The 15,156-nt window shown below is 40.8% G+C and overlaps 1 protein-coding gene across 4 annotated transcripts in view; it reads right to left on the bottom strand.

The window, feature by feature from the left end:
- Positions 1-15,156, bottom strand: part of LOC144504532 (AT-rich interactive domain-containing protein 1B-like) — a 602,681-nt gene that overhangs the window by 80,352 nt on the left and 507,173 nt on the right. For all 4 annotated transcript variants that reach the window (XM_078229967.1, XM_078229969.1, XM_078229968.1 and 1 more), the window contains one exon: positions 128-240. In XM_078229967.1, the coding sequence (XP_078086093.1) occupies positions 128-240 (113 nt within the window). The remainder of the gene's footprint in view (positions 1-127; positions 241-15,156) is intronic.

Raw genomic sequence — 15,156 nt, 5'->3', positions numbered from 1 at the left:
GGAATGGAGGAATAGGATACTTAAAGGGAAATGACATGCAGAAGGTAGAAACAGAGGCTGAAAAACAAATGATATAACACAGCAGACTTGTTCAGCCAAACCAACACCATCCGTACTGGAGAAATACCTTAGACTTGGTCTCAGTTGGAGGCAGCCCTTCTTCTTTGATGTCTAATTTCTGAGGTACTTGCAGTTTGGAATCGCCCTGTGTCATCATGTCTGCTCCAAGACCCATTGAAGCTATGTACATAAACAATTTGCAGAACTAAAATTAATCCTAAAATGTATATGCAAATCTCATTCAAGTTTAATACTGAAAACTAACAGACAAAAACACATAGTTGTTGCTTCCAATATATCAATACCATTGACTTTTAGAACTGAGAGTATTAAAAGATGGAAAAATATTTTTTAAAGAAAGCTTGCCAAGGTAGTTTATTGATCCCTGTATACATTTCCTCATCTCTTGAAAATCCCATTCCAATCTATTCAGGGATTTACAGAAGGCACATACACAATATATGTTAGTTGTAAATTTGAATCATTTTTCTAAACTATGTTTATGTTCTACACTCAACGCAAACACGTAGGCCCAGATATTCATCACCAAGTCGAGTAGGCAGTTGGGAAAATTCCTGGGTTGGTCCATCGGTCTCTCAGGAGAATGTGCCTGCAAATGCTCAGGAACTTCATTGCTGTAGGGCTGTTATAGGCTGCAGTCAGACCAGCCAACCCAGGAAAAAGGGTGGATGCAGGCACGGGGCCTGCCAAGTGCCAAGATGGCTGTTTAAAAGACCCGCCATGATGCTGTGCAACTTTGTCTCAGTTGAAAAAAACCCAGCAAGGGTTGCCACTCATCACATTCTCCCCATGCTCCATCTACGTCACCTCATCCCCTTCATGCCAGACTATGAACCCCCACCCAACCCCCATGATTCCTCATGTTCTCTATGCCAAGCCATGGTACTTCCAAGGCATTCACCCACTATACAGTTTTTAGAACCAATCAACTCTATATTGACAATAGAATGTGTAAGAAAAAGTAATTCATTCATTACTTTCCACTCCTTTCACTATAGCCCGATAAAAATTTCAATCATCCAGACCCTTGAAAGTATCAACAGCAAACTGCAGGCATTCTATAAATAAACATTGTGAAATTGACAGCAGAGATCATAGAGCCAAAGCTGTCAATCCAAGCAATGTTTTCCGTGGGGCTCAGGTGTTTTAATACTCTCATAGATGTCTATATTTCAGCCAAGAATAATAATATGGCTTGGATGAGAGCCCAGACATCCACTTAAGTGCCTGCTGTTTCTTTTATTGATAATGTAAAGGCCTCTGAGGTGCCGTGAACCACGACACATTGAAAAGGTAGCCCGACTCCGTGAAAACTGTGGAGGACTTGGCATTCCTAGCTCCGCAATGGAGCCAGCAAGGTCGGGAGTATAGGAGGTGGGATTTTTACCCAAACCAGCTTATGCCCTTGAACGGCACTCGGGAAAATCTAGCACACTCTGGGATTAGAATCAGGAATCCTGGAATTAGGACCCAGGGGCCATTTTATAGTCATCCCAACTTGGTGAAAATCCAGGCTGTTGTTTCCCTTCACAATTTAAAAAATCAACTGTACTTACAAAATTGAGCTTGAAAAGTCCTATATTAATTTTTTAAATATTCAAAAAGTAAAATGGTCCTATAACTAAGAATGGTCATCATCTGTTGAGGTACAACCGACATGTATGATCATACTGATGACATCACTCCAGCTTGACCTAAGCAATAAACCTTTTCCTAAAATTCAACTGTCATCTGGGAGTGACATGGATTAAGTAAACCAAAACTGACAGTCACACAGTGTTCAGTGAGCAAATGCTTCAATTCCAAATATGATCCTGATCTAGTAATTTAGGAGGACTGTATTGAAGTATGAAAGTTGCTGGGTCATGGTGTATTAACAGCAGAGCTGGACTATCAGTATTTAAAAAGTGTTGTGTCCAAAAGAGATGATCCAGTCTGGCATATATAAACATGGTTATCGGCCAATTCCCACTATACTTGTGCATTCAATTTGATTTCTAGAATTTCTAGGCCTGGTTGTTTGAAAGAGCAGTCATGCTTAGTTTATAATACTGTCTTATTTTGTTTATACATATATAAGCTCCACATCCTCAAGAACTCGTCTAACTCCCTTTAAAATTATTTATGGAATCAGTTTTCACTAGCTTTTCAGGTATTATCTGAGTGAAAGTAATTCTCATCCGTTGTCTAGATTCATTGCCACTGTACTAGTTTGTCAGTGAATAACTGGCATCGTCTGTAGCAGTTGACTTCCTAGGCCAAGTCAAGCTACTGTTTTGGATTAACGACAAGAAGTTGTGTGGAAGAATTCAGGATTTCAAATAAAGTTAGAAAGTTGTCTCAAGAATGCTTAATGTCATCATTGAAGCAATCCATAAGTCAGTACTTCTACCAGTTACATTCAGGTGGTCAAGATGATTTCAACAGATTGGGTTTTACTGAAGATTTCGAATGCCATTTTATTACTGGGCAGAATAATCTTGATTGTTAAAAATAAAAAAAATAAAATTTAAAGGAAGAAGACTATGCACAAGTTCGTCTAGAGGTGGCACTATGAGTCAGTGTGATGTGTGGATGGCAGTGAAGAGGCCTTTTAGCTTGGATAGCATATTTTGTATATTTTTAAAATACATACACACAACTGCAAACAAGAGTTTTGCCAGCAATAATTCCCTTGCTGACTGGGACTGTGTATGTTGACAAGAAGGACTCCTGAATGTTAGGAGATGAATGAAGTGTTGACACATCATACAGTTATATATTAATAATATTGGCTTCTACATCACAAATATTCAGCTATAATTTGGAAAGTGCGTGCGCCCTTTTAAGCAACTTCGATCAAGTCAAGCCTAAAATTTCAATTAAGGCACTGCCATCAAGTAATAGTACACAAAATATTTTACAGCAGTTCAAAACTCATATAAACCCAAAATGCAACTGCAGAGAACACAGGTAAATGTCAGTGTGGTTTTGGCAGACTGGACCCTGGACCTCTAGAGATATTTGCAGTCTTGGCAAACTGATGCCACAGATCTTGCCAGCTTATTCACCAGAGCCTTGCTCTCTGGCTGATGTAATTAAAATTAATCATTTTGTAAAACATGTTCCTACACAGGTGCACAGTGTAATCATTTTGTAGTGGCTAATCTGTGAATGGATTTTGCATTAGCTTTATTTGTTTTTCTTTTCAGATTTTGACAGAATGCTGTGTTTGTTTGTCATCTAATGTAAGCACATCAAGCTAGATGAAGCAGTTTCCTCAGCTGCATTGTAGGAAACATGTCTGGTACCTCTGTGATTTAATCCAGGGAATCAGACAAATTACATTGAACTCATACAGTGGAATCCTGAAAAACCTGCTGCAAAACTTAAACTAGGGCTTTACCAATCAATTTACACAGAGTTGAAATCCTCACAAAAAATGTTTTGCTTTTAATTAGAATTGCACCACTGTAAAAAACAAAATACAGTGGGTGCTGGAAATTTGAAAGAAAAAGAGAAAAACCTGGAATGACTCAGCTGCTCTGACAGCATCTGTGGAGTGAGAAATAGAGTTAAAGTTTCGAGTCTGCATGACTCTTTTCAGAGCTTAATCTGAATTAGTACCTTACCCCAAGCAGGAGTAATACTTCTGAGAACTGTGCCATTTTGGTGGGAGAGCTCAGTATTTTGAAAATTATGATGAAGATAAAATGGCAGCAATTAGAATATATGGGTTAAGTGCTAGCAAATTGAAATCTTATGGACATACAAGTATAAACTGCAGATTACAACATATAATAAGCCTTTTTCAAACATTTTTTGAAACCAGGGTTACTGTAGATGTTTAACTCTTAATGTTCAAATAGGCATTATTAATACTTTATTAACTTTTCCATTAAAGCATATGGCTGAACTGTATCATTTGCCCAAATGAGCAGATCGGTTATCAATCATGATCATTGTAATTTCTGATTTAAGGTTGCCACAGGCAAGGTCATTTGTTGGCAAATTGAATCTGGTCTCAACAAGAATTGGCCCATAATTAAAACAGCGCAGATACCACCCAACTTCTAATTTGAAGAGATGTTTTGTGCCATATATAACATTCCATTCACAGCAATATTCCAATTTTATGCTGAAAGTACTTAAACCGACTTACCTATTCCCTCTAATTTAGTATCTTTATTAGCATTTAATTTACTTTCACTTTGTGGGGAAGCCAACTTGGCCCACAACTTTCTTTTTTTTAAACCTGACTTGGGACTATGTCTAGCCTGATTTATGGCTAATTCAGGTGGTACATAATAACATGCACATAAATAAAACAGAAACTGATCACCTTATGGCCCAGTGGATAAGCATCATCTGGTGTAGTCGCAAGCTACATAATCCGGGCAATCAAAAGTTTGATCTAACCTCTGGCAAAATTATGGTTAACTAAAGTAAGTAAGAGGGTTGCCCCTTTACTATGGAGTGAAAAATAAATCAGCCAAGGATTCTGCCCATAGATATCAGATAAACCCCGTTGGTTTGTTTTTATCGTTAGTACGGTTGACCTAAACATAGCTGGTGTATTTAGTGACCGCTTTCATGCCTTAGTGACGGCATGTTTGGTCAGTTCTAGCAGCAGCAGAAGGAGAATGATGTTCTGGATTCCCCTGGCTGAGATGGTGTGGCATTTGTTGCAGTGAATGAGGCGCAAAGCTTTGGAGGTGATGTGCTTAAAAATGTTGACAATGAAGTCATTCATGACACACAGGGACTTGGACAAAATCCTGGTGGAAGGGTGAGTCTGGCTCAGCGCTCTGGACATATAGGTAGAGTAGCTTTGCTTCTGATTCTTCCTCTACTTCTTGGGCAGTTTCTTGTGACTACTTTGGTGCCTTGCAGGTGACTCTGTTCTTAGCTGCAGCCGCCACCTCGGGCACTCCATTCAACTCTGACAAACTCAAATGTGCGCACATGGGCTATTGGCAGAGAACAGGTTCAGAGTCCACAGCTGAACTTAACCAACAATCACTGATATTGCTCATCAAAAAACAAAATCAAAGACACTGCACAAACATTCTATTAAAATTTACTGCACAATTTATATCTTTTCAATTCAAAATCATATTTATGAACACCATCCTACACAAAACTGAGTCACTAATGCAGAGATTCATTTAATACCAACAAACACCTTTTTCTGGAGCATCTGCTGGGGCTTGTGAAGCTCTGCTTTCACTGTCCCCTTCCCCTCCCTTTAAACAGTTATGCAAATTGAAATTTACTGTACAAAAATAAACCCTTGATTGAACTGGTAAAAAGTAAGGTTTGAATTAAAAGTTATTTTGGTAAATGTTTGCGACTGGTTATATATATTCCTTCGAAGGATGCATGCATCTGTTTTGTAAGTATAAACTTTGTTCTCTTACAGAAAAACAACTGAGCCTTGTGTGCAAAAATGTAATTAGTCCTGACAGCATGACATGCTACCTTCAGGAGTAAACTCTAAAGTTGAAAAATCCTTCCGGGCAGCATAGGTTAACCTCAGGTTGATTAAAGTAAGAAAGAATACGATAACAAATCAGTGAGAGGATTACACATCCAGTTTTCACAAACCTGAATCTAAACTGTGTTGTTCAGCCTGAAAATTAGCTGAGCCAGAGTGTTAACTGGAAGGTCATAGGTTCAACAGTCAGAACTGATGATTGCTCAGATCTTGCTCTTTTTAGTTGGGTAAATTTAATCAGCTGATAGATTGCTTGGATGCATGGTCAGCAGAACTAAGAGTTGCACTGTTTCTTATAGTGGGAGAGTCGGGATGGGTGATGATGCCGTTGAAAGCTAAAATCCTTACTTACTTCTCCACTGATCAATCACAGGATTGTTACAGCACAGAAGGATGCCATTTGGCCCATTGTGTTTGCACCAGCTCTCTGAATGAGCAATTCACTGAGTGTCAATCCATGCCTTCTCCCTGTAAATTTGCACATTCTTCTTTTTCAGATAACAGTCTAATTCCCTTTCGAATGCCTTGATTAAACCTGCCTCCATCACACTCTGTCAGTGCATTCCAGGCCTGAGACACTTGCTGTGTGAAAAAGTTTTCCCTCATGTGGCTTTGACATCCTTTGCCAATTACTTTAAATCTGTACCTTCTCATTCTCGATCCTTTCACAGTTGGGAACAGTTTCTCTCTATCTACTCTGTCCAGGCTCCTCGTGATTTTGAATACATCTATCAAATCTCATCTCAGCCTCTTCTCCAAGGAAAACAGTCCTAACTTCTCCAGTTTATCTTCATAACTGAAGCTCCTCATTCCTAGAATCATTCTCATGAACCGTTTCAGTGATCTTTCCAACGCCATTATATTTTCCCTGAAGTACGGCATCCTGAACTGGATACGAAACTTCAACCGAGGCCGAACTAGCATCTCAACCAAGTTCAGCATAACCTCTTTGCTCTTTTGTTCCATGCTCCTATTAATAAAGCCTAGGATACTGTATGCTTTATTAACCACTCTCTCAATATGTCCTGCCATCTTTAATGACTTATGCACATGTACACCCAGACTCCTTTGCTTCTGTACCCCCTTCAGAGTTGTATCCTTTATTTTCAATTGTCTCTCCATGTTATTATAACCAAATATGATATATTGACAGTAAACATGGCGAAGTTCATCAAACCTGTGCAAGCCTTTTTTGATTTGATTTATTGTTACATGTATTAGTATACAGTGAAAAGTATTGTTTCTTGCACGCTACTGTAAACAAGGCAGACTGCACATAGGGAAGGAAAGGAAAGGGTGCAGAATGTAGTGTTACAGTCATAGCTGCGGTGTAGAAAAAGATCAATTTAATATAAGGTAGGTCCATTCAAAACTCTGATGGCAGCAGGGAAGAAGCTGTTCTTGAGTCGGTTGGTACGTGTCCTCAGGTTTTTGTATCTTTTTCCCAGCGGAAGAGTACGCCCGGGTGTGTGGAATCCTTGATTATGCTGGCTGCTTTTCCGAGGCAGCAGGAAGTGTAGACAGAATGGATGGGAGGCTGGTTTGTGTGATGGATTGGGCTTCATTCACGATCCTTTGTAGTTTCTTGCAGTTTTGGACAGAGCAGCTGCCACACCAAGCTGTGATACAATCAGAAAGGATGCGTTCTATGGTGCATCTGTAAAAGTTGGTGAGAATTGTAGTGGACATGCTAAGTTTTCTTAACTTCCTGAGAAAATAGAAGTGTTGGTGGACTTTCTTAACTATAGCGTCGGCTTGGAGCTACCAGGACAGGTTGTTGGGAGATGTGGATATCTAGAAACTTGAAGCTCTCGACCATTTCCACTTCATCCCCATTGATGTAGACAGGAGCATGTCCTCCACTACGTTTTCTGAAGTCGATGACTATATCCTTCATTTTACTAACATTAAGGAAGAGGTTATTGTCATTGCACTATTTCACCAGATGCTCTCTTTCCTGTATTCTGTCTCATCATTGTTTGAGATCCAACCCACTACAGTGGTGTCATCAGAAACTTGAAAATCAAGTTGGAGGGGAATTTGACCACACAGTCATAGGTGTATAAGGAGTATAGTAAGGGGCTGAGGACATAGCCTTGTGGGGCACCGCTGTTGAGGATAATCATGGAGCCTATCCATTCTATCTGACTGATAGGGAATGTATAAAGGCAGATTGACAGGTGGAATCTTGCTTTGACAGCGGGTGGGGGAGGAGCCAAAATACAATAAAGTGTTATCCCTTTTTCAATCAAATGTGGGTAAAATTTAAATTTGACTTAGTACATGGAAAATCAATCCATTTGGGATCTTTGGACACTGAGGGCATTTAAGAAGCAGAACTGTCAATAAATAGGTTACACAGAATCATAGAAACCCTACAGTGCAGAAACAGGTCATTCAGCCCATCGAGTCTGCACCGACCACAATCCCACCCAGGCCCTACCCCCAAATCCCTACATATTTTACCCACTAATCCCTCTAACCTACACATCCCAGGACACTAAGGGGCAATTTTAGCATGGCCAATCAACCTAACCCGCACATCTTTGGACTGTGGGAGGAAACCGGAGCACCCGGATGAAACCCACGCAGACACGAGAAGAATGTGACCCAAGCGGCATGGTAGCACAGTGGTTAGCACTGCTGCTTCACAGCTCCAGGGACCTGGGTTCGATTCCCAACTTGGGTCACTGTCTGTGTGGAGTTTGCACATTCTCCTCGTGTCTGCGTGGGTTTCCTCCGGGTACTCCGGTTTCCTCCCACAGTCCAAAGATGTGCGGGTTAGGTTGATTGGCCAGGCTAAAATTGCCCCTTAGTGTCCTGAGATGGGTAGGTTAGAGGGATTAGCGGGTAAATATGTTGGGATATGGGGTAGAGCCTAGGTGGGATTGTGGTCGGTGCAGACTCGATGGGCCAAATGGCCTCTTTCTGCGCTGTAGGCTTTCTATGATTCTAAGCCGGAATCGAACCCAGGTCCCTGGAGCTGTGAAGCAGCAGTGCTAACCACTGCGCTACCGTGCCGTGTTACTGCAGAGAATTATATACCATTCTGCAGATAAATGATTAGCACGAAATATAGATGAATTTTGATCAGTGCATTACTAACTTCTTACTTGTTTCAGAGTTTCTCCATAACAAGAGGAACTGTCAATGCTACATTAGAGGTTGGGCCAGGTGTAAGCTTTTTCCAAGCTTTTAATGAAATGACAGTGATCAAACAAGGTAGAGCATCCCTACAATTTGTAACAATGGGATCTTAGAATTTTCAAAGAAAGCTAGTTTTCTACACATTATGATAGTTATCTTAAAACCCATACTTTGGATTACCCAGACGTATTACTCAAATCACAAAGAAAGTTAATGTACTCAGTCCCCATGTTAAATTGTCTCTTTCAGCATCCTTCTGTTTCAGTGTCAAGGATAGAATGGGGCTAATACGCATGTTGTATATTTAAGTAGTTGCATGACTACTTTAAGAGCTAGTTAATCTTAATGGTGCTATCATTAGAGTGTTGCACTACTGTTTTAGTTTGTACTCTGTACAAGCAAAAGCTCTAGAATAAATCTGTTGTTAGTTTGAATCTGTGTGCAAACCACATCTTTACTTTTTGTTTAGAACCCACAACGCCTCAGAGTTAGGACAACACGAAAAGAAAATTGGCATGAGTTAGGATTTTGTTTAATCGAGAAACGATCCTAAGTAGAAGAAAAAACATTGCGGGTCCTCACGCTTTGAATATTTAGAGCAAAAACATGATTAAAGATTGAAGTGCCAGTGCAGGGAGACCAAGTAAGTAAGAAGCTCTCTGTGTGGTTTTAAAAGAGGGTTCTTTCTGATCAGCAAAAGCTGAAATTCCAGACAGTATCTGGTACATTAAAAAAGAGATGCTTTACTGTATGGCTGGAGTCATTTGAAAAAAAATACATAAAGTCAATGGTCTCTAGGGTAAAAAAGAATGTACAAGGAAGACAGTAAAAAAAATACAGAACAGTCTCAAGTCAGTAGTGCCTGCAAGAGAAATGGCACGTCAATTAAGTTCCAGGGGCCTTTTCAATGAAGAAACTGAATCATGGAGTTCTTATGCCAAGTGGTACAAGCAAATAAAATTACAAATGAGTTGCTTGTACAATAGGAACTAAAACTTCCAATTTGCTCCAGTGCTTGGGTAATCCAGCAAAGCCAGGAACCAAAACTTGTGATGACTTGACAAAAATCCTTGAAGAGCGTTATTCTCCAAAGCCATTGATAATTGTGGAACAGTTCAGGTTCCACTGAAGGGATCATGTGGAAGGCAAAAGCAATGTGTAGTTTGAGGTAACCTTAAAAAGGCTGGCACAACATTGTGACTTTGGTGAGTTATTTATTATAAGATGCTCTTTGAGATTGTTTAGTTTGTGGGCTCCAAAAAGATGCTACCCAAAGAAGATTGCTTAAGGACTATGCTTTGACTTTAAAGACAGCAGTAGAAATCGCAGTACTGATGGAATTGGCTGCTACAGAGGTTTCACAATTTGGTGCAGGAATTAAGCTCTACAAGCTTTTAACTGCCCATAAGAAGTCAAAACAGCAACAAGCATGTCAGAGATGTACCAAAATGGGCTATTCATTGAGTGAATGCTGGAGCAAGAATAGTCACTGCAAGAATTGTGGCAAAATGGGTCATATTGCAATAGCTTGTTGGGCTTTCCCTGAAGAATATTCAGAAGAATAATTTGCATACCTACAAGAAGAACAAATTGCATTCTACAAAAAGAATGGAAAACATGGAAGAACAGGATTACAACTATGAAGAGGAGAATATCCAAAACATGATGAAGAGCTCCAACTGAATGTCTTATCCATACAGGGTGAATCACATGGATTCTGCGAGATTCCAAAGTTAAGTGGACAACCTGTTAGGATGGAGGTTGATACTGAAGCTGCTGTATCTTCATCACCTCATAGCACCAGGGACCTGGGTTCGATTCCCAGCTTGGGTCATTGTGCAAACTCCACACAGACATTCTCCCCATGTCTGCATGGGTTTCCTTCGGGTGCTCCGGTTTCCTCCCACAGTCCAAATTTGCGCTGGTAAGTGGATTGGCTGTGCTAAATTGCCCCTTAGTGTCATGGGAGCTAACTATGGCAAATGCATGGGGTTATGGGGATAGGGCCTGGGTGGAATTGTGGTCGGTGCAGACTCGATGGGCCGAATAGCTTCCTTCTGCACTGTAGGATTCTATGATTGTATGAGATTACATACCAACAAAAGCTGAAACACCTTCCTTTAAAATGAGCTGATATGGTTTTAAGGATATACACAGAAGAAAAAGTTTATTTATTAGTCACAAGTAGGCTTACATTCACACTGCACTGAAGTTGCTGTGAAAATCCCCTAGTCGCCATACACTGACGCCTATTCGGGTATACTGAGGGAGAATTGAGCATGGCCAATTCACCTAACCTCTGCATCTTTGGACCAGGAGGAAACCCACGCAGACACAGGGAGAACAAAATTCCACACAAAAAGTGACCCAAGCCAGGAATCAAACCTGGGTCCCTGACGTTGTGAGGCAGCGGTGCTAACCACTGTGCCACCGTGCCACCCCAATTGTGCTATTAAAAGGTTACATCATGGCCAATGTAAAGTTGAGTGAACAAACAGCTGAGTTGCCTGTCCATGTGGTCTGTGATAAATTTCCCAGCTCTATCTGGGAGATCATGTTTGAAGAAGATAAAGCTTAACTCAAGTGCTGTCAACAGACCGACTGATGCCAAAACAGCCCTACAGCACTTTGGATAAATACAAGAGTATACTGGAAGAGACACTTGGCTCAATGAGGGGAACCATTCAAGTGAAACTCAAGATAAAGCCTAAAAGTCAACCAAAAGGTCTCACACCAAGAGTGGTGCCATATGAAATTCATTCCAAGGGCGAAGAAGAATTAGTGCGACTGGGCTACCCCCATTGTACCGATCATGAAACCAGATGGTTCAGTTTTTATTTGTGGTGATTTAACACAACCATGAATCTAGTGTTGCGTGCTGATCATTATCCACTTCCATTAATTGAAGATTTGTTTGCAGGATTATCGTTCGGGCAGAAATTCAGCAAGATGAATCTTTCACAAGCATATTTTCATATGAATGAAGCTGCTGAATCTCAACCATTTATCATCATTACTCAGAAAGATCTTTTTCATTGATTGCCTTTTGGGATAACATCCGCACCAGTCCTATCCAAAGATCGATAGATCAGGTTTCAAGTGGTCTCTCTGGTGTACAATATTACCTTGATGATATTCTAATTACAGGGCATATTTAGAAGGAACATTGGAACTTCTTCAAGCACATGGTCTCTGTATCAAAAAAGTGCAACATTTTCCAGATACCAGTCCAGTTTTGAGTCATTACTGATAGTAAAAGACTACCATAAAGCACCTAAAAAGTTTGGAAGTATCACCTCTGAAGAATGTGATGCAACTGAGGTCCTTTCTAGGATTAGTGCATCATTATAACAAATTTGTTCCTAACTTAGTAAATTATGAAATGGCTTTAATAATGTAGCTATGTGTGAAATAGTCATGGGACTGGACAACAGAATGTGAGAAAGTATACAAGTATATCAAAGGTGCTTTTCAAAAGTTTTAAGTGTTGGTTCATTTTAATATGAAGGTATCATCACTGCTTGCTTGCAATGTTTCACCTTATGGAGTAGCGGCAATAGTTTCACACATTTTGGGAGAAGAATGATCAATACCTTTTGCTTCACATACTCTTGACTAGTGCTGGATCTAACTATGCGCAGCTAGAAAAAGAAGCATTGAGTGTAATATCTGGCATACAATAGTTTCATCATTATTTATAAGGTCGTCATTTCACATTGACCCATCGTCAAGCCTTAACTACTATTTTTGGGCTGCAGAAAGGCTAGCTTTCTGTTAGCTGCTAGCTGATTGCAAACATAGCCACTGATCTTACCTGCACATTCTTACGATATAAAGCACCATCAATCAGAATGCCATGCTAATGCTGACGCATTGTCATACTTACCATTATCTATTGAACAGAGACCAATTAGTTTTGCTAATCTTCTTTATTTTTTGCGAATAGATCCTTTGCATGTGTCAGCTTCTCAAGTTCAGTGATATACCTGTAATGTTCCCATGATGGGGAAGGTGATGGATATGGTATTGAAAGGAACAATAGCTGGAGTGCATCGTTTGCATCCTGAAAGCTTGAGTTGGTGTGGTCAAAGGTGGGTTTCTATTGTGGGGAATCCAATTGATCATTCCTCCGAGTCTGTGTGCAAGAGTTCATGAACAACTACTTGAAGGACATCCTAGTATAGTCCGAATGAAGAATTAGCATGTAATTCATTTTGGTGGCCTGGTCTGGATGCGCAGATTGAAGAAAAAGTGGGACAGTGTCAATTCTGTGCACGAATAAGAAATACACTACTGTTGTCTTCTTTATACCCTTTAGATTGGCCTAAAATGCCATGGCAATGATTGCATGTGGATTTTGAGGTCCATTTGAGGGTTACATGTTCTTAGTCATAATTGATGCACACTCAAAGTGGCCAGAAGTTATGAAATCTACTAAAACTGAACAAACCATTGACAAACTTGACAAAATTTTGCAAGATTTGGTAAACCGGAACAGATTGTTAATGATGATCGCTCACAGTTTACTTCACAGGAGTTTGAGGGTTATCTCAGAGTAGATGGTTTTCAGCATTTAAAATCCACACCTTATCATCTGTCAACCAATGGATTAGCTGAAACGTATGTACAATCCTTTAAACATTCTTTAAAAGCTTCAAGATAGCAACATTCGTTATCACGTTGTGTGAATAGCATTTTGGCATCTTATAAAAACATTACACGTGCGATTACCCAAAGTTTATCTGCATGATGACTCTTAACAAAAAAGTTGAGAACTATGTTCTCAAAAAATCTCAAGCTGCTAGACAAGATGCAAGGGCAAAACAACACTCATTTCAAGAAGGAAATTGAGTATTAGCACGTAATTATGCCACAAATCAGAAATGGGTACAGCCGTACTTTTCAAAATAACAATTCAACCCGAATGGTGAACAAAGAACAAAGACAGTACAGCACAGGAAACAGGCCCTTCGGCCCTCCAAGCCTGTGCCGCTCATTGGTTCAACTAGACCATTCGTTTGTATCCCTCCATTCCCAGACTGCTCATGTGACTATCCAGGTAAGTCTTAAACGATGCCAGCATGTCTGCCTCCACCACCCTACTTGGCAGCGCATTCCAGGTCCCCACCACTCTCTGTGTAAAAAACGTCCCTCTGATATCAGAGTTATACCTCGCCCCTCTCACTTTGAGCCCGTGACCCCTCGTGATCGTCACCTCCGATGTGGGAAAAAGCTTCCCACTGTTCACCCTATCTATACCCTTCATAATTTTGTACACCTCTATTAGGTCTCCCCTCATTCTCCGTCTTTCCAGGGAGAACAAGCCCAGTTTACCCAATCTCTCCTCATAGCTAAGACCCTCCATACCAGGCAACATCCTGGTAAACCTTCTCTGCACTCTCTCTAAAGCCTCCACGTCCTTCTGGTAGTGCGGCGACCAGAACTGGACGCAGTACTCCAAATGTGGCCTAACCAGCGTTCTATACAACTGCAACATCAGACTCCAGCTTTTATACTCTATACCCCGTCCTATAAAGGCAAGCATACCATATGCCTTCTTCACCACCTTCTCTACCTGTGCTGCCACCTTCAAGGATTTGTGGACTTGCACACCTAGGTCCCTCTGTGTTTCTATACTCTTGATGGCTCTGCCATTTATTGTATAACTCCCCCCTACATTAGTTCTTCCAAAATGCATCACTTCGCATTTATCTGGATTAAATTCCATCTGCCATTTCTCCGCCCAATTTTCCAGCCTATCTATATCCTGCTGTATTGTCCGACAATGTTCATCGCTATCCGCAAGTCCAGCCATCTTCGTGTCATCCGCAAACTTGCTGATAACACCAGTTACACCTTCCTCCAAATCATTTATATATATCACAAATAGCAGAGGTCCCAGTACAGAGCCCTGCGGAACACCACTGGTCACAGACCTCCAGCCGGAACAAATCTGGCAATGCCATGTTGACCAATTGTCATCTCAAAATCATTTCTCACAATCTTCTCCAGAAGTATCAACTTCTTCAGTCCCTAGTGTTGTGAATACGGAGGACTTAATTGAATCTGAGTTGCCTGATGATTGTGTCTCTGCTACAGAGTGTGAATGATGTAGACTTAATTCCAAGAGAAGAAGTGTCTACTGAAGTTCCAAATCATACTTCTAGGGTCAAGGGCAGCCAAATTCCAGAACTTCGTACACAACCAAAAAGGAATAGACGTCCTCCTGATTAGCTTTCTTATTGACTGCTCACTGGCTTTCTCTTGCACTTTGACACTCTCAAGCTCCCTGCTTCCCCCCTGACCTTCCTGCTTGCCTCCACGACGCTCCACTCCCTTCTGGACTTCCCCATTTGATGCTTCCTTCCCTGCCCACTGCTTCCTTTGCTGACTCTCCCATTTGCCGCTTCACTCCCCTGACCCTTCTGTTCACCGCTTCCTTCCCGGTCCTC

This window comes from Mustelus asterias, chromosome 15 (assembly GCF_964213995.1).
Source record: "Mustelus asterias chromosome 15, sMusAst1.hap1.1, whole genome shotgun sequence".
NCBI lineage: Eukaryota > Metazoa > Chordata > Chondrichthyes > Carcharhiniformes > Triakidae > Mustelus > Mustelus asterias.
This window is presented reverse-complemented; position numbering and strand designations above follow the sequence as displayed.